This window comes from Mchenga conophoros, linkage group LG15, assembly GCF_057382185.1.
Source record: "Mchenga conophoros isolate Kocher_MC1m ecotype Shallow Benthic linkage group LG15, M_conophoros_male_GT1.1, whole genome shotgun sequence".
NCBI lineage: Eukaryota > Metazoa > Chordata > Actinopteri > Cichliformes > Cichlidae > Mchenga > Mchenga conophoros.
In genome coordinates, this window is record NC_140540.1 from 14,791,628 (window position 1) to 14,812,649 (window position 21,022).

General features: G+C 38.7%; 1 protein-coding gene across 1 annotated transcript in view; it reads left to right on the forward strand.

The window, feature by feature from the left end:
- The first annotated feature begins 9,419 nt into the window (after positions 1-9,419).
- kcnk3a (potassium channel, subfamily K, member 3a) overlaps positions 9,420-21,022 on the forward strand; it is a 46,688-nt gene continuing 35,085 nt past the window's right edge. The window contains exon 1 of the mRNA XM_085247621.1: positions 9,420-9,777. Within this exon, the coding sequence (XP_085103747.1) occupies positions 9,495-9,777 (283 nt within the window). The 5' untranslated portion in view covers positions 9,420-9,494. The remainder of the gene's footprint in view (positions 9,778-21,022) is intronic.

Consider the following 21,022-nt stretch of genomic DNA (forward strand, 5'->3'; position numbering starts at 1 on the left):
TTCTCAGTAGATTTTTCCAGGGATTCTTTTTATTTCTCATGTTCTTTGTATCAACATCCCGTCTGTCTTGTTCTGTTTATTTATTTATTATTTTAGCTTGGTTCCTTTTTATTTCCATGTCTCGTGCTTTGTTGTCAGGAGTTTGTATTTAGGTTAGGATTAGTATCCTTTGGTTATTTCCTGTTTTACTTTGAAGTTTTGTTTCCCGTTCCCAGCTTACAGTTTCTTCTTCTTCTTCTTCTTCTTCTTCTTCTTCTTCTTCTTCTACTACTAAATTTATTTACAAATCACCCATCAGTGTGTATAACTAGTCCTAACACTCCTTGCTCAGTGTTGCTATTATGTACAATGGATATCTGTGTGTTTTTTTGATTATTTTCATGTTGGTTTAAGATAAAATATCTCCCTCTGCTGTTACTAAGACTTCTGCTGGCATGCCTATTTCACGTTTTGCAGAGGCAAAGTGTGAAAGTTGAAGAACATTTACTATCAGGTGAAGAACATTTACTATCAGGTGAAGAACATTTACTATCTTGCCACAATACAAAGTTCTACTTCAGGCTCCATCCTGCAGGAAAAAGTGGCATCGTTACAGAAATGGGACTTTCTAAGGAGCACAAGAAAGAGTTTTGACCAAATCTGATTAAGAACCTACACCCTGTTGGGGATCAATAAATTATTATGCAGGTGGTTTTAATCTTGTGGTTTATTGCTATATACTGCCTGCCAATAGAGGTCATTCTTGGTAAATAAAGTATACTTGCAGTATTTCTGTGTTTGGAATCCTAATTTGGGGTCAGTAAATTGCCCAATTAAGGAGAAAAATGTTGGAGAAAACAATCAATTTCAGAATTAATTGTTTATAATCTAACAAAAAGCAAAACCGAAATAACACACTTCGTTCATAGCGAGATTACCTTTGACCCATATGTCATGGTGGTACAGCCCAATCAGAACAAACTTTCCAAATGTCCAGAGGTCACAGATGAAAACCAGTGAACCAAAGTCTCCTGACCAAAATATTCACATTAATGTGCAATGTGACATTCCTTCATCCTGCAGAGCCGAACAGGTGTGTCTCAGTCACTGGGGTGTGAAGGCTAATAAACAGATTCTTCTCTAATTGAAGGGGTATTTGGAATAATTACAAAATGACAGCAGGGGCAGTGGCAGAGTCACGGAGGCAGAGCAAATGATGGGAAAATGAGAGACTCTAATTGAACATCACTGGGAAGCTGAAGGCCATGTTAAACCCTTAAATGTAATGGGATGGAGGCAGCTGAAGGGAGCCACTCCCAGGTTGCTTTAAGGCTGGGAAGAAGGTGGGGGTTGAACACTCGGGGCGGGATGGCTGCTGTCTCCCTTGCATTGCCCTAATGATGTCCTCGTATCATGGCATTATGTAACGTGTTCTCCAGTAAAGTTTAGTCAGCCGAGTTGTGTGTGTCCAGGACTTGTGCATGTAGATGTACACTGGCAACACAGCTGGAGTTAACTGCTCATCGAAATATGACATCAATTAGCTCAGGCCACTGAAAGCACAGATAACAAATACAACCTGGCAATAAATAAGTAAATAAATAAAGATTTTTAACAGAAAACAAAAATAGTAAAGCTCTTCTATTATTGTCAGTACTGTTTACTTCAAGGATCGGCCAGTAGAGGGTGACTCCGCTGGTGTTAAAGAAAGAGTAGATTGACATCTTTGCAGTAACCCGCAGTATGAAATTTTTGCGACTGCTGAAAAAAAAAACACAAAACGAAACAAAACATTTTCTGCCATTCTTAAGTCATAAATCAGGTTTTTATTTACTTATGAGCTATTGCTTCTTAAATTTACACAGCCTCCTGCAGCTTGTTGCACACCTTCCTGACTGAAGAATTATAAAGTATCATTATGTATAGTTATGTTTTTCTCTAAGTTTTTTTCTATTTTTTTATAACCATTACTTTAGTATAAGTAGCAATAAAACACCTCATCTTACTAACATGAAACTGTAGATTATCAAAAACAAAAGTAATTACTCTGCATAGAAATGTTCCCTATTGGTATGATATAGATCAACATTATAATTGCAGATTTAAAGAAGTAAAAACATTTTTAAAATAAATCACAGCTGAATTTAAAGTCTTTGAGCCTTGTGATATGGGTAATTGTCAATATCTACAGGAGAACTGATATGGATTCCAATGTAAACACAGTGAAGCAGACTTAATTCTACTTCCAGAGACCGTAGCCAGATGCGGCCACAAGATGGCAGTGATTTAAAGAATGGATGCCAACAAGAAACTCTGTGCGTTCCATCTGAAATTGGAAATCAGAAGCTGTGTCCCAATTCCGAGGCTGCATTTGAAGGCCGATTACGTCACAGTCAGGCTGTCCAAATTCGAAGGCTGCTCTAAATGTAGCCAACAAATGTGTCCTTCATTTCCCCGGATTTGAAGGATGGGTCGGGTGTATCCTTCGTGGGCAAACCTATCCCAGAATTCAAAGCGTAGCTCAGCCAATTCCAGTTTCTAACAATGGCGTCAGCTACTTAGTTTTAATATTGTCTTTCTGCATCAAAAACTAAACTTTTAAGATATTTTCAGGCGAGAATGTAGCTGTGTAAACCTCAAACATCTGCTCAATTTATCAAGACATCACATATTTGCAAAAGTGCTCAGACGTTTTCAGAGAAGTCTGTTACCCACCAACTCGATAGCTTACTGGGAGGTCAAGGCTCACTAGAGCCGGAGAGGACAGCGAACTCCCGGCACATCGTTTTCAGACCCCCACCCTGCGGTCTTTCGCTACTCAGATTAAACATGATATGTAAGTCACTCAGATAACTTAAAAATGTTATTGTTTGACTTTTTTCAGTGTTTTATTTGTTCTTGAGTAAATTGGTTTGGCTGAGATTATAGTTTCCACAAAGCTGAATAAACGTCAAACAGAAAATTGATTAAACAGAAGTGTGAGATGGTAGAGAATTTACTCCAGTCTCCTGTTATATTTTATGGAGCAAGGAGCAGAAGGCTGAGTTTATTAAACTCCACCGAGACAGTTGGTGACGCAAATCTGTGGGCTAGACCGTCCCATTTCACAGCCTCGCACTTCCGGCCTTCTCAGTCTTCGGAGGACCCGACCCTAATAGACTGCGAAGGCCTGGTCCTTTGAAGGATGTAGCCTAGGAATTAGGACACAGCTAGAATTTCACATTCCTAGTTGCCTTCACAATCCAAGATGGCAGTAGTGCACTCCAACCTTTTGTACCCCACCTTTTAATCTGTGCAGCCATTGTTGTGCAACTGGAGTCCTGTGCGACAAGAGAATGCGAATCTACCTCAAGGCGAAAGTCTACAAGTCAATCGTGTGCTCAGTGGCGCTGCACGGGTCAGAGTGCTGGCCAGCGATGAGCAAGCACGAGCAAGTTCTTCACACCATGGAGATGAAGATGCTGAGGTGGCCCCTGGGTCTCACACGACTCGACCGAGTGATGAATGAAGATGTCAGGAAACTTTATGAACCGCTAGGAAAGAAGAAGTCATTGTTGTGTATTTGTGACTCATTAAATAAACCATACACAGAGAAATGACCAGTCACTGTCTGTGAATGGGATGCAGTGATGCTTTGAAGCACAAAAAAACAACAAGAAAACCCCAAGCATTACGCTGTATTACCAGTGATATAATGGCTCTATCTTGCTAAGGAGCAAAAATCCTGTCAAAGTCAAGATGAGGTTTGCCAACTTTTTTAGAAGGTCATGGCACTTCTTCCTGTTCAGATGGAGTCACGCACAGCTGCCTGCTTACCTACCTACATCTATTGTTTCTCCTACTTAACTTTGAGTGAGTGCTCTAAGATCATCAGAGTGCCTGTGCACATCACAGAGGACACATTTCAGAGAGGATCTCCTCTAACTGAAGACCTGTTTGAGTGAGAGGGGATGACTCACAGGTAAATCAGTTTAAAGATGCACAGCAAATATGGTGTGACTCATTATATCTGGTGTTTTCCCCTCTGTCTCCTTGACTTACTAAGTTGTGCAATTAGTAAATAGCATTTTGCAGTATAACATCATTCACTGTGCGCAGTCGGGAGATTCCGTTTAAAGCTGAGTCATTAAAAAGTGTTTACAATTTAGACATTGGTATTAAAGACCCAGAGCCTAGAATAAATAAAACAGCTGTGAATCCATGTCTAATGACCTTTAAATCTGTTTTTCTTGGTTGATATTTGCCATTAGGAGCTAAAGCAGTGTGGTTTTTAACATTTCTGAAAATCCATGATGTTCAAAGTACATCAAAGCTCTGACTTCTGTGTGGAGCCTCTTCAAGATCACAGTAATGAGGGTTCAGTTTCGATGCCCTGCTTAAACTGCCGCAGGTCAAATCCTAACACGGGAAAACTTTTTATGACGGGCCCATAGCTGCAGGAAGTGCTCAGACTCATGAAGATGTATTGGTGATTAAACAGCGGAGGGCGAAAAAAACCCTGATCAGCCTGCAGCAGGTCTGCAGGACTTTGCAGCTGAGGCCAGTTCTCAGCTTAAACATAATAAAATACAAAATAAAGAACACCAACCAAACAAGCCTCACATTAAAACTGTTAGTGTTCTTAATGAATTGTCAAATCTGATTACGTCCATAATTTATTTCTTTAGAAAACCCTCAAACCTAGTAGGTTTTATTTTAACTCTATTGTTAGATGTTCATGTTTCTAATATTTTAAAGCATTAAATTAATGTATAGCTAAAATCAGTTTAGTAGTAGAGGGAAAGAAAAAAGTTCATATTATATGTCAGTGTGATATTTAATAGTACAAGACTATAGCATCTGTGTGTTTTTATAGAATATTTTATTATTTAACCCTGAAATAGATAAGTGGAAGAAAAAGGATGCATTTAGCAAAAGTTATTATGTAGACCCAAAATGCCGGACACCCTAGAGGCACATCGACAAAGCATAAATAAAAGAGGAAAAGGGCATTAGATAGAGAGCAACAAATCTCCAAAAGACAATGAATTGCACAGAAGACCTTGGTAAGAGCATAAGGTAAAATGCACAGGAGGGTGAAAAGAAGTTTGTGTATGGTGTTTGTTTATTTGCTCATTTGCAGAATTTCTAAAAAGGTTTAAAAACAATGTGAAAAGACAATCGGACAAAGAGAAAGGCAGTGGGTACAGTTAAAGTGTCAGTTGTGCTTATGAAGATTCCTGAGTGATAACACCAAGAAGTATCTGCATGGCAGCCATAATAAACTATTCAAATTCTCTCCGCTCTTGGAAAATCTTACCTGCAAACCATCATCTGTAGCAACAAGCTAGCATTTAAGGGCGAACCCAAGCCTACTCCTTGCCAGATTTTCTGCTACCTTATCCTGGTGAGTCAGGGCCCAAGCACTGTTAGACCTGTCTAAATTTCTCCTCGTGTTAACGTAGTCTCTCTCCTTGTTTCCCCAGTATCCACACCCTGGTTCAGCATTGGACCCCCACCCCCCGAACACACACACACCACCACCACCACCATCTTTTATTGCGTTTACATTATTTTAATTATCTTGCATTCTTTATCGAACAGGTGTCTCCATAGTGTAGTGGTTAACAGATTTACTTGGTCACAAATATCCTCTGGTGTTGTATCAGGATGAAGAATAGTTGAAAGTAGACGACTGGTCTTTTTTGTCCATGTTCTAAATACTGACTATAATAGGCTACATTAATATAAAATATAATCCTTTCAACTATTAGTTTCCCAAACCCATCAGTTTGTAACATTTATTTTGCAATTAAAGATTTTGAGAGGGATAGAAACCCTGTTACAAGATTTTACATTGTGTTAATCATTCTTCTTGTGTACACATGATTAAAATATTATAATACAATAATATAAAGCATTGCTATTCACAAAAAAATATATATATTTACTTATTCTGTTAAAGTGCAGGTACTTTTAATCAGGTAATGAGTCTCTACCTTTCAAAGAGCATTATTTAAAATAAAAAGTCACAGGTTTGATCAAAGTGTCATCGATTAATTGACGTATTGATCGGCTGAGGCAGCACTTCGGTTTGTGAAGGGAGGATTTATTCAGGCTCAGTCACGGTTGACTTGACTGACCTGTTTATTGAAGCCAGAGCTATTTTTAGCCTGGCTCACGGTGTGGAACTTAAGATTGGCCAGAATCTATCAGTCAGTAATTGAGGCAGCGACGTGCAGTACAGATGTCATGGTCTGTCACAGGCTGGCAGAGATAAAGTTAGAGATACAGAAAGGTCCTCGAGTTCCTGACATGCTGTGTGTTATTTCTCAGAAATGGCTCACTGGGGAGTTAACAACTAGTCTCACATTCACACAGAAATAGGCTTTATATAGCTAAAAATCAGAAGAAATACAACCACTTTGTTCCCTGAGAAAAAAAAGCTATTCCTCTTGCTCGGTATGTCTGTGTTCCTGTGTTAAAACATTTATTTGAGGCAGCGACGTGCAGTACAGTAATTTGTAAGTAAAAATGAGCATTATCAAGATTGCGCGATATCCCTAAACAGTGGCTGCATCTCCCGCTGACGTACAACCTGTCAGAGAACCATTTACTGGAAACCAGTGACTCTGGAGGTCATCAAGTTTGGCCCAAGTGGACTTTTCACTTGACATTTTGTCCGTTTGTGTTTGCGTTATTGCCGTCATGATTTCTGTCTCAGCTTAAACATTATTTACTTCTCGCACACCTCTTGCGGCTAAATTACCCCTCAGTCTAAACATGGAATATTTCAGTAATGCTGAAAACTCTGAGGAGCAGCTTCTGGTTTTGCCTTGGCGAGCTGGGAAAAGCTGGGGTCAAAGAGCAGACTTTTGAGTCTGGAGCCGAAGAAACAGCTGGATACTGTGGAAATGTTCTGGTGAGTCATGTTGAAAGCATCGGTTATAGATGGACATGAATCCTTGATGCAATAAAACCATCTCACAGCTCCCAGCAGTGAATGTGAATGAAAAAGTTTGTTTGTTTTTTTTAAACCCCCAGCTGCTCTGCTGAAGTAGGTCAGTAGTCACCAAAAGCAGCTGTAGTCTGTCAGGAATTCACCTGATTCCATCTTAAAAGAAAATGGGCTGCACTATGTTTCTATGTCCGATGTCTTTTTTCTGGAATTGAAGTTTTTTTTTCAAATTGTAGTTTGAGCGTGGAACTTCATTATATGGCTAAACTAACAATTATTGTCCATTATTAATGAACCTGATCATTACTGCCTGTATAATTCAGGTAATAGACGATACAATTGTGATACGTGTTCATCAAAGCTGAAAACTGAACAAAAAAAAAAAGTTTGGTGAAGAAAACAGCTTGGATTTTTTTTAATGCTCTCCATGGTTCCCCCTTTTTAAATCTTGCCGGCTTAAAATTTAAGTTTCTACAGAACTTTAATATCCCCCCCCCTTTAAAAAATGTAGTGGAGTAGTTTTACATACAATATTTTAAGCCAGGCCTCTGCAGCAGCCTTCAGGTATGTGGGTCCAGTGAGATATACCATTTCTTGGTTACTTTTTAGAGTGACATAATTAGCAAGGAGACAGGCAAAAAGATGTTGGCACTGAAGTACTGCTTTTATAATCTGTATTTTTTCCATGAATAGTTAGTGTAGCTATGAAACCTGGAAGCAGAGTACTTGCAAGATTACAAAAACAGAGAGAGAGGCGATACGTTGCAATGAGTGCACAGCATGCTGCTACAAGTGCACGAGATATAATTAGTTCTTTATTGTTTTATGCAATAAAGATAACTTCCCTTTTACTTTTGGCCTAAACCAGCCAAGCAGAGGTTTTAAAAATAAAAACAATAAAATAAAACGACACTCTTTTTGTTCATGTTCAGAGGATATTATGACTTGTATCCTAAAAGTTTTGCAGGGGTAAGGGGTTGCTTTAGGTAGCAAAACCCACATTGTTTAAAGATCATTATATGGTTCTTTCAGCTTCTCTGGTATTTCCCAATTGGTTGCGCCAGTGGATGGATCAGCATGTTGATTTTTGATCAGGACTTGGAACTGGCACAAGGAGTACACAAGCACAAGCTTGTGGCTCCTGAGGCTGTGTTTGCGTATTCCTCTCTGTCACATTTAAGGTGAAAGTGCAAATAAACAAACTCATCTCAAGCCAATGCAGAGCTTTTCAGTATTCATCACAAATTCACTGGCTGACGTTTTAAATCCTTCATATATGCTTTTGTGGTTAGATTTCAGCATGTACAGAGAGATTTTCAGATTTATAGTAAATCAGGTAATAGATCATACTATACATTTCTTCTTTTAGCTGCTCTCTTTAGAAGTTGCCTGAGTTATTCATTCACCCTATCCCAAACATCCTCTGTCCAGCCAATGCTCTGCATGTCCTCCTTTACTACATCCATGAACCTTCTCTGTGGTTTTCCTCTTTTCCTCCTTTTTTTGCAGCTTCATCTTAAACACCCTTTGTCCAATATTTCCATCATCCCTCAACTGTGCATGACCAAGCCACCTTAGGCCTGCCTCTCTAACTTCGTCTCTAATCCGTTTGACCTGAGCTGTCCCCCTGGTGTGTTCATTTCTAATCTTGTCATTCCTAGTCACTCCCACCTAAAATCTTAGTATCTTCAGCGCTGCCTCCTGTCTTTGTGTCGGTGCCACTACTTCCAAACTACACATCATAGCAGGTCTCACGTCCATCTTGTAAACCTTTCCTTTCACTCTCGCTGCTGTCCTTCTGTCACAGATCCCCCCCTAACACTCGTCTCCTCTGGCTCCACAAGGCAAACAGATAATTCTCTAAATATTTCCAAACTGTTATTGATTGTTAAGTAGCATTTTTTTTTACATTTCATTTGTATCTCATTAAAAATTATTTTCTATAAGAGGTTTTTCTTTACTGAGAAGTAAACTCTTCACCTCTCTACTAGTGCCTGTAAATCCTGTAAAAACATTTTGCATGTGGATGTCTTGGGTTATTTATATTTTTTTTATGATAAACAAAGTAAAAGGAAAAATTAAATAGTCAAAATCAAGTTTTTTTTCGTTTTTCCTTTTTTCTTGGTTCGCATGTAACGTTTTTTTTCTTGTAACTTAAATACCTGAAAGGTTTTTTTTTAAAAGTGAGATTATTTATCCTCCATTTCTTTTTCCCTAATGTGGGCATACATTTTTTCGCTGTGCTTCATTAAAGGCTGACGTTTTTTTTTTTGTAGCATTGGGGCACAGTGTTCTCAGTTTCTCAGTGAGTCCACAGTATTTCATAAGGAGAATTAAAATGGGATTCATGCAGTCGGAGAGAGAGTGTGTGTGAGAGAGAGGTGGGATGGATGCGTGGAGGGGGGTGGGTTGGTGGGTGAGGGAGGCGTGGTGCTGAATGAACAGCTCCTCGGCTCATAAAGTAATCAGAGAGCTCCTCTGCTCCGTCAGAGCAGCACAGCCATGAGCCAGCCGAGTTCCCCGTCCTCAAGACCCGCTCTGACACTCCGCCTGTCCCCCTAACACACACCACACCACCATGAAGAGGCAAAACGTGAGGACCCTCGCCCTCATCATCTGCACCTTCACCTACCTGCTCGTGGGAGCCGCGATCTTCGACGCCCTGGAATCTCAGGAGGAGACGACCCAGAGGATGGAGCTGCACCTGAAGAAAGGGGAGCTGCTCCAGACATTCAACTTGTCCTCGGAGGACTTTGACGAGCTGGAAAAAGTGGTGCTGCAGCTGAAGCCGCACAAAGCCGGCATGCAGTGGAAATTCGCCGGCTCCTTTTACTTCGCCATCACTGTGATCACGACAATAGGTAAGAGAGCAACTTCTTAGATACTCTGCGGAAACTCGGACTTTAGTTTGACTCTCGGTTATTGCACAAAACGAAGAAAATTCGTCTCGACTATCAAATAAACCTGTGGAGCACAGTTTTAGATTATTGGGAGTATAAAGACAAAACGCGATTGAATATGAGGGAGGAGGTACCCCGATTTAAGTAATTTTTGTCCAACACTGCTGATCACATTAAAATATGATCACTGCACAATGTCCTGGTCTAATCAGTGATAGCACAGATGAAAGAAACAGAGCATAAAATATCATGTTATTTAAAAACATATCAATGCAACAGGTTTATAATAAAATAGATACAGCCAAATCTGCCAGGAGACATGAAAACCGAGTATTTTAAGAGTATATGAAGGTAGCATGTGTGTGTGTGTGTGGGGTGGGGAGGGGGGGGGGGTGTCTTTAACCATAAGGGTTTAAATAATTTATATTTGTTTTATTCATAGTTAGGGAAATATACTTAATGTGATTGCTACATTTCTGGAAGACTACTGAGGGGCAGGCTCATCCGAGAGTTGTGCCTCAATATCACCAGTCCTTATGAATACGTGTGTGAGGAAGGTGGGAGAACATTTGGAAAACTTCTGCTGTCAGGAAATACCAAAGGTAACGTAGGAGTGCTGTGCCTGAATCAAAAAAACAAAAACAAAAAAGTAACCAAAAAGTCAGGTTAGAGCTCACTGGGAAAGCAAGCTTTGGATGTTACATCAGCTGGAAGTGGCCACATTTATTTTGAGTTCCAGCATTATAGAGGATCATTTAAAAGTCAGATTTGAAGCCAATGAGTGCGTAAACGTTAAGTGCAAACTTCTCGCCAAAGAATTCTTTTGCTCACAACTTTGTCATTAGACATGAGCTTCAAAAATCTGAAAATCTCTCTGTACATGTTGAGACACAATATGAAGGATTTAAAACTTCAGCCAGTGAATTTGTGATGAAAACTGAAAAGCTCTGCATTATTGGGACCTTCATTTGCATCTTCATTTGTGCTCAAACGCATTTCTCCTGTTCCGAAGGGTCCAAGGACAACACCACAAGACTGGCAGCTCTTTACTCAATTTTTATCAGGCTTGAAAATTAGCCTGTTTGCTTTAGTGGTTTCACTGGAGGTCAGCTTTACTCATTTTCCTCCATAGCACTCTCCGTGCTTTACTCAGTCTGACATCATATCAGAAAAATGGAACAAAAAAAAAACAACTTTAATTACTGTAATGAATCAAATTGTCTTGTGATCTGAGGCCAGGTTTACATCAGCTCATTTTGCTTTTAAAAGAGTTATAACCATTTGTTTTATCATTATGCTCATAATAGCCATGAGAAAGTGCATCAGAGTGAAAGGAGGGGTGGTATTGATGCAAATACAGAGAATTATCACCAAATTTGCAGCTCCCTGCAGCTTTAGCACATCCTTCACTGTAAATCTGTCTATACAGTAGATTACGGCTGCAACAGGTAGCTCTACTCAGTGTAGGTTCTTTAAAATGCAATTATACCCATTGAGAATGATTGAATTCCCATTGAGATCACAATGACATCTTTTACAGGAGAGAAAAGTCGAGGTGGAAGTTGCATACAATCACAATCACTCTACAAAGTCTGGATTTCCAGGTTGTCAGTTCAGACAAAATATCCTCTGTACAAGGGGGAAAGTGAGAAAATGCTGGTTTCCCCACATAATTCACGCCATAAAACACACAGTAACTTGTGGATGACTATGGTAGGTCATTTAGCAGCTGATGAGTCACATACTTCCCCAGTGATTTGGTAGAGACATAAAACAATGATAAAAAGCAGCGAATGTTAAATAAGTTAAATATTTAGAAAAGTTAAAGCACTGTGCAACAAATTGTTGATCTTTTTTGATATTGCCTGAATTTTCAAAGAGTCTTTAAACAGTCCACTGTTCACAGACTTAATGCTTTTCCCTGACATACTGAAATAGCAGAAGTAATGGAGCAATTGATTAGCTTCTGTGTGAACCATGCGTGCACTTAAAGGCTGTTTTAAAACTGCACATTTTGCAATTAAGAAAAACAATTGTACTACCATAGTAAAAAATGGTTTGCATATTAATATATACCAATAAAATGTTTCATTAGATACTAATAATTCAAAAACCATATCCAATATAAGTCATAAACCATAGTTCTTAAACAGATAAGCTATCTCTGTTACTAGACAGCGAAAGTGGCAAATTCAGATTGTTTGCTCATAAAGTCATATTTTTATAGATTACACCACCTCATTTATTTCTATACATTTTTTAAAAAGGCTTCACTGTCTCCCTACATCACATTGTCCTTATCTGTCAGAAGCTGTTCTTATCTTCATCTCCTATCTGAGTCTTCCTCCTGTATTTAGTGGCCGGGGCAGCAATGACTATTGATCTGTGACTTGTAACCCTATCAGATGCAGGCAACTAATTGCACACTACCCCAGCCCCCGGGTGGCTGTAACTGCATTCTGTAATTGCGAGCCTCGAGGCTGCTACAAATACAGTGATTGGCGTTTCAGTCTGCCATTAAGTATTAATGACAACACCAGAGCCTCGCTGTTCCACTGGACTCCTGGCACATGAAATCAACAGTACGGACACTGTACTGTACACATAATATCACGCAGCCGTGGCTTATAGCAAAGTCCAAATATTGCTTCAGGATATGAGAGTGGAACGCCAAATTTGTTAAGCTGAAGCGTAAAAATAGACAAGAACCTCTTAATTCCTCGCTTATTCTTTGAATCTATAATTAAAGTCATTTTCAGAATGAGGCCTCAGGACTTTCCGCTCCAACGCAGGACACCCCCAAGGACCAGAGAGCTCAGTATGATGTGCAAACAGCTCAGTATCAAGAATAAAATGGGGAATTTTCCATGTCAACTGCCAGCTAGCACATGACAGAATCAGTCCCTGCAAGCCATAATGATAATTTAAGATAAATCAATGAGCCACAATATTAAAATCACTGAAAGGAGAAGGTAATAACAGGAATCATCTTGATACAATGTAATGTTGTGCTAAATACCCCAAATGACTTAAAAACATTTCAAAGACTTTGAGTAATTGACTCGTCTGTGAGATACACCTTTAAAAGCCCAGTACATTAAGTTCCCACCCTGACCTTCAGGAAAAAAAGGCCCTACAGTCAGAACACTCTTCAAGGTCCTACATCCAAGCCATGATTTAGCATCACAAGGGGGAATTGCACAGTATTAGACAGGTGGTTTTAATGTTTTGGCCGATCCATGTAACTGACAAAGGCAGGAGAAGCTACAGCCAGTAAGCACACATCGTTTTCTAAAAGAGAAAAGGGAAGGAAGAGGTTGGGGTGTATATTTACTAACCCAACTGTGGGAGTAATATGGAATCAATGTGGGATACACCTCTAAGGAAAAAAATAAATGAGCTTTGGGCAAGAAAATGCTCTCTAAATGCCACCTGGGGAGCGCCTCTGCACGATTTCGAACTGAGTATTATAAAATGTGGGGGTTCGCGGGGATCTGAAACAGAGTCATCTTCCCTGTATCCTCACCCCAGGGGTGAACTTCTTATCACTGCCACACCACAGGGCAAACCTTGAACTCTACCAGGCAGAGGACTGTTACATAACAGAAAGAAGGACAGGGGCATACAATTGGAGGTCATGAGAAGCAGTCGTGGGCAGATGGCCATCATATAATATGTTGACTTACACTATAGAAGTCTTTGTGTAACAAGCAATATGATATCACTGTATGATTACACAAGCCAAATTAAACGGTTGGTTCCCCGGAATTACGCTCACACATTCACTGAATTGACTTTCACTGAATCCAGACAGAATTCTGCAGAAAGAAAACAAATGATATTTATTGTTCTCACAAGTTTGAAAAACACATTTAAAAAGCAAAAATAAAAAACTAAGAATTTTTCTATTAGTGTTGTATGGAAGGCCATTTCCGCCACAAAAATAAAAGTATCCATAACTCGAAATTTTGACTTACTAATTAAAAATTTTGAGAAAAGTAACTAGAAATTTCGAGTTAGCTCTGCCAATCAGTAATCTACGTGAATGACGTCATTTTCCTGTAACCCGGCAGGGTATGGTGCAGAGGAATGCACACTCAAAACCAGATCGCAACAAGTTGGCCCTTTCAAGAGTACATTTGCTGATAGTAACACCATGTGATTCAGCTAATAACACAAGGATTTCATTATTTGTGAAGCCCCGCTGAAAATACTCAGCAACTTGTGCATTCATGACTGGCTATAATACTGGTAGCTTAGCTGTAGCATTTGTAGCTGAGGGCTTCAGCTTCCAGGTACCAAGGAAATGACATCATTCACGTAGATTACTGATTGGCAGCGCTGAATCGAAATTTCAAGTAACTTTTCTCAACATTGATGTTTTTGGATGTTTGATAGAAATCACATTTGGTGTCACATATACAGTGAAAGCTGCTCACATCGCAGATGCACAAGATGTTCTTCAACACTGGTCCTGTGATGCACAGCAACAGACAGAGACCAATTTCTGCAAACTACAATCTTTTAATCAGCCTAATCAGGATGTTGTAGTGTCTAAATGGAACAGAAATGAAATCATCTGGCACCGAACCACAACAGCAGTCGCATCAAGGCACTTCATTCTGTAAGATAGTTCTCCTACAATAATAGAGAGAAAACCCAACAATCAGACAACCCACTTTGAGCAAACACCAGGCGACAGTGGGAATGAAAAAATACCTTTTAACAGAAAGAAATCTCCAGCAAAACCAGGTCCAGGTACTGTAGGTACTTTGCTGTGACTGGTCGTGGTAAAAAAGACAGCAAAAGTAAACAAAAAATCAACTGACCACACAGCTGAACAGACAGAGCTGTGAGTAAAACAGGACGCATCTGACCCATCACTAGGTTCAGATTTTGTGACATCACTGGCACCTCACCCCTACTTATATGGTCTTTGAAACACCGTAATAAACTTTATAATAACTTCCCAAATAATGTTTATAGGTGCACAAAATACCATTAAGCTGCAATTTTTTTACGTTTTAGAAGATTTTGTTTTTGTAAATTTGTAGCTTTACAAAGATCTAATATTTTCATGCAAACTAAATATTAACCAACTGATCAACATTATTTACCACAATTCCTTTTTAACACTATAAAACAAGCTGGTGCATTTTAATTTAATGCAGTTCTGAGTGTCAAGACAAACCTACAATTGAAATGAGACTTTTTTTCCCTTTGTTTTAACAACCCTAACACTAGCAACACCTTGGTGACATCACAGCCTGGAAACGCATCAGGCCCAGCTTTAAGGGCTTTCATTGCAGGAAGTAGTCATGCTGCTCTTTGCACCAGTCAGTGTTTATAAATCCAGACAGCTTCACAAAAGCTAACGCAAAGCTGGATAGCATAGTGGCGTGGACTGGGTTTAACTGGGGCCTTTCTGTGTGGAGTTTGCCCCATGACAGCTGGGATAGACCCTGATAAGGATAAGTGGAAGAGAATGAATGGATAATACAAGGCTAAATTGTAATTAGATTACATCCAAGATGTATTACAAAACTGCATTTTTTCACCTTCTTGTTCAGTTACATCCACCTAAAGCCTGCATAAAAGTGACTGGTCAGTGGAAGTGGAGCTACAGGCAAACTGCAAGGCTTCTTTTACCTCTACTTCCTGTCCTTTAAAATCTTGTCTCCTACCTACATATTCACGTGCATGACTTTATAGAGATTAACGGTATTGTTAATTCACCAATAACAATAACTTTTCTCTAGCCACTCTTTAACTACATACTGAAAAGAAAAATGTTGTTTTATATGTTCATAAAATAATTATTACAAGATATTTAGATTAGCTGTCTTAAACACTTGGACCACCTAAAAGAAAAAGAAACAAGCCTTTTCTAAAACATGTCCTATAATGGTGTGCCGTCTCTGACCCAATGACAGCTTGGACAAGCTCAAGCCTTCTCATAAGCCTGAATTTAATCAGCAATCAGTGGAAGAAATCTTTCTTTGCAGTTGCTGCTTCCTCTCTCCAACACCATCATATAAATAACTACAATTTTCTGAGGTGATATAATCATGCAAAAAGTCTCATAAAAGACGGAAAATTCAACAGGAACATGTCCCAGTAACTCTGAATAAACCGCAGACCTCACTGTGAGTTATGGAGCTGGTTCTTACAGATGGAATACTCTCATTAAAAGCACACTCTTCAGTAGATCACTCACTAGAATGAGGAAAACATAACTGGAAAGAGAAGAAAAAAATATGCAGGACAGAAGAAAAATGCATGAACGAGCTAATTGAAAATGAATAAATAAAAACCATTTCAACTTCAAATTCTTGTTGATTGAAGTTTTTTTCCTCCCACATGTGTAATATCATATCATGTACCTCAAAAAAATAAAATAAAATAAAAAACCAAAACCTTGGTTGTACTGCTATGACTCACTTGGTCAAGCAGGCAACCCATACACCGTAAGGCTAGGTTTGAATCTCCACTGTCCTATCTCAAAAATAGTTAAAAAGACCCCCCAAAATCAACATCTGTATTTTCTTTTCATGTCTTTCATTGGGCTATGTCCACTTCGGTCTGCAAACTATTTTCTGCAACTGTATTATTTAGGTGAATAATGCAAAAAGTTAGTTTTTATTTTGCATTTTCAGCAGAAAATTCAATATTTCAAAAGAGGAAAAAAACTAATAAAAAAATAAGCATCTCTTTTCCTCAGGATCATCTAATATCTAATCCCTGATGTCATTAACCTTCGCTTTGGGCTCATAAAAACATTTTTCTTTTGAATAGGATCTAAACCCACATGTTTATAGTTAGAAAACCATTACTTCAAAAAAAAAAAGAGCATGTTTTGCTTGGACTTTTATGACAGTGAATCACCTCTTGTTAAATAGTTCTTGTATAAAGATCATTTGGCTGTTTGCCTATTGTTGATTCAGTAGACGTGAGCTCATTGTCTCAATAGAGACACATCATCATCTGTATTCTTTAAATCTTTAATCTTCTGAGGAGAAAGAAACTGAATCCAAATGTGTGCGGGACATGCTGTCTCTACTAGTCATTATAATCCCAAGATAAAGCCTTGGAGTGTTAAGGAGAATCCCCTAGTTTGTTTGCAGGACATACTCTGCCATCACATTAAAAGTGGCTTGGATCACAGTGCTGAAAGCCCTTCCAGCGCTGGTTTAGTTACTCTGTCACCAGCAGTACATCAGTTCTTGATGTGCTGGGCAGTTACCAAGTGCGTAAGCACATTAGTGTATGCATGTGACGTATGCTGCTGCTTAAAATGAGCAGGCGTGCTCAGCAAATCCTCTCTGGGTCAATGACTCTAATGTTTCTATATGTGGGCTGGAACTGAATAAAATATCGGATCATTTCTCTATCTCCATTGCTGGCAGCAGTTTGATTTGGCAGCAGGCACGAACCCGTCTTTTAGCTGTTGCATAATTACGCACGAGGGCACGTGTTGAATTATTAATGCAATTAATTACTTACATTAGAATCACCATTATTATTCAGTCAGCTTAAGAGGTTAGTGCAGTAAGTGGTTGAGTGCACAAAGAACGTAACTCTCAGTGGATGTTCCTCGTGGGCGCACCGAGACGAATACTTCAGCTCTTCTCAGAGGAGAGCGGAGAAAGTGTCGGCTCTGGGAAGATAAAAGAAGGTGAAGAGACAAGTGAAAAGACATCAGCAAAGATAAAAACAATTATTTATGTATTTATTTATTTATTTTTGTTTGACAAATAGTAAACTTTAAAACAAATTTTTTTGTTAATTTTGAATTTTACTCCACGTTTCAGTCCAGAGGTGTTACCAAGAAATCATTTTCCACCTGTTTTCTTCCGGTTTTCTTATTCAGTGACAGTGGCTGGAGCCTGCCTACATGAGGCGCACAAATACCTACAACTTAAAAAAAATGATTGTACCATCTGCAAGGCTAATGACTCAAAAAGTCATTGGTGTTATGGCCGATGTGATCCCATCTTAGTGTTTGACATGTGCAGTTCCCACTCATTTTGTAGTGAAAGTTTTAACTGAATTCCTAAAACATCAATATGAGAATAGAAAACTGGATGCATATCTCCGTCCACTAGTGTTATGCAAGCTCCTTAAGGTCCAAACTCTCTGTGGGTGCCACTCATGGATGAATTAAGGAGAACTGGATACTAAAAATGGTGTCTGCTTGCTTGAATGAAAATTGTTCGCCTGGAGCCCAAAAAGTTTCCAGCTTTGAGGTTTGCTTGTGCAGCAAACTGCACATATGCATTAGTGTTTTCCCTCAGTGGCCCTGAGTGTGGGTTTCTGCTTCCTCTGCTGGCTTTACGTTATGACGCACTAGCATTTATATAGTGCTTTTGTAGTCTTACTGCCCACTAAAAGTGCTTTAGAATACAGGCCACATTTAGTCATACATTTCATTCATACTTTATTCTATAGTCATTAATGACTTCATCTACCTCACGTACTTAATGAAGTTAGTATGTGAGCTAATGATATCATGAAAGAAACAACGTTTATGGGGGGAGAAAAAGAAGAGTAAAGATGCATACTGTATGAGTGTGAGGGAGGCTATACGGTAGTTGCCACATTACACCCTTCTGGTGTTTTCACTGGCCACAATTTTTACCCATGTCAACTAAACCAAGTCATAGAAATTCCTGGCCTGCATCTGCACATACCTGCAGACTTAGACATAGACAAAATTCAGGCAGTCCTGCTGCAGCAGATGTACAGTATAACATCCAACACCATGCAGGCTTTCTTTACGAACATTTGTGAAAGAAACGCTCATTCTAAACAACAACTAACTTCCAGTGTAGTACTGTAATAGGATGCCACCAGTGCAACAAGTCAGTTTGTGAAATTTCTTCCATATCAGACATGAGTTTCCGACCTCCTTTGGCATTAACATCAGCACAAAAACTGTGCATCAGGAGCTTCATGGCATGGGCCGAGCAGCTGCTGTAGATGGCAACCATAGAAAATGGTTTGTGCAATTAAAAATAGGATGAATTATGAGTAATAACTTAATGACAAATATGCACAAGATGAGTATCCGCTATGCTTTTCTAGCACATGTGCATGTCGCACCAATTCAAATTCAAATTCAAATTCAAATTTTATTTGTCACGTACACAGTCATACACAGTACGATATGCAGTGAAATGCTTAGACAACTGCTCGTGACCTAACGAAAAAAAAAGGAAAAGGTTATGAATAAGATAGGAAATAAATATGAAAAATTAAAAAGGGTAAATTTAACTAGGAAGGAATAAAATATAAAAAATTAAGGTTAAAAATGAAATAACTGTACAACACAAATTAGAATGAAGGGTAAATTTAACTGGGAAAGAATAAGATAAAATATATAAGTTGAAAATAAAATAACTGTACAACAAAATACACAATACACAGTATAGAACTATATAAGAATGTATGATTTACCAATTTACCAGATGCCCATGACAAACTAACAAAATAACTCAATGACAAAATAAAGAATTTATTTTAAGTGTCAAAATTTATGCAAAATTCATTTTCATATGGATTTATATGCACAAACTGAATGCTTGACAAAAACACAATAAACATGTAGAGCACACAGTCTTCTGTGACAAGTCACGTGTCTAATCAGATTCAAGAAATCCTTTTTTAATCACATTAAAAAGGGAACAAGCTTTATTTTGGTTTGCAGCCTTTTTCATCCTTCAGGTCGCTTTGCACTTTATTAATAACTAATCAAGATCATGTGTTTTCTCTAAATTAAGGGGAAGAAGACACGTAAGATGACAGCTGTATTCCATATTAACACTTGAATTATTTTTAATGCTGTTGATACATAAATGATTTTTAATGAATCCTTGTTTTTTTTATTATTTCAAAATATCAACGTTGCTCTTATAATGAGAACTCCCGAAACACAGTTTTCAAATGAAAAATAGTCAAATATTATAAAACTCATTTACAGCAAATAAAGAAAGAATAGTTATAATCAACCAGAGTGGTTTTAGTTTACAGTTTAATTGAATTAGCGGTGAACTGATCCCGATGCTGCTGGGGAACAGCTGCTATCTTTTCGGAGATTTCGGGGATAAGGTAACTTTAACTCTTCTGTGCTTCTACAGAAGGTCCCCCAAACAGAACAAATTACCTTACATAACCCAGTGTTGCACTCTGAATGTTGGGCTCTGCCCTCCAAACCTATCATGCAGACACACTTGGATGTAATGTGACATACACCTTGAAAAAAAAAGACAACCCTTTCCACTTCTCATTTTTACAGGAGTGACATAATACCAGTGTGTTTCCATAGCACATACCAGTTCCAAGCCATAAAGATCACAGCAAAAAGTGTGTATATGCATGTTAGTAATAAAACAAATGATTAGACTGAGAGTCAGTCAGACAGTGTGTTCACAGGGTCGTCTTTGAAAGCCTGAAGAGTTGAACGGATGACTAAGCTTTCTTTGTTTTATTCGTCCAGCTCTGTGTCACTGAGGTTACAAGCAGATCACAAATCTGGAAAGGAAGACAGCTGAATAAGGCACACTGGTTAATGCAGATGATGGGGTCACTGAGGGAGACATCATCAAAAAAGGAGAAATATTACATAGAAGCCTCTGTGTAGGTTTTCAAATTGATATAATGTCAACTTTTGAGTCCTCCCACCTGATGCGTCTTTGTTTTCCAGTTTGTTTCAAGCAAAATCAGTTAAATAATCTCTATTATCTTAATTGGCCATGTTCTGATGCCTCCGTAAAGTCCCAATCACTGTGAACAGTGAGTTTAGCTGAAAAATACATTTTACTCTCACTTCCAGTCAAGCAAAGTTATGTAATATACTCCCAGACTCATACTTCCAGTAGTCTTAGTATGAACATATGATTAGAAACTGTAGTATCTCATTGAGCGGATGTGGCTCACTAATGCCGAGCTCATGTGACATACTGCAATGCACATAAAAATCCCACTGAAAGAGAGATAGCTCCTTTTAAATCCCCTCGTCTCCTTGTGGTGATGCTAAATATTGTTGTATTGATCTATAATGGACTTATGGTAATGATCGATGTTTTTCCTCAGGAAGCCGCAAACAATTGTGAGCTATAATAACATAAAGCTTGACTTCACTTTGTGGTCGCTGCTAATTATCTGCAATTACACGGTTATAAGTAAAGGGGTAGCTTCCCAAACAGGT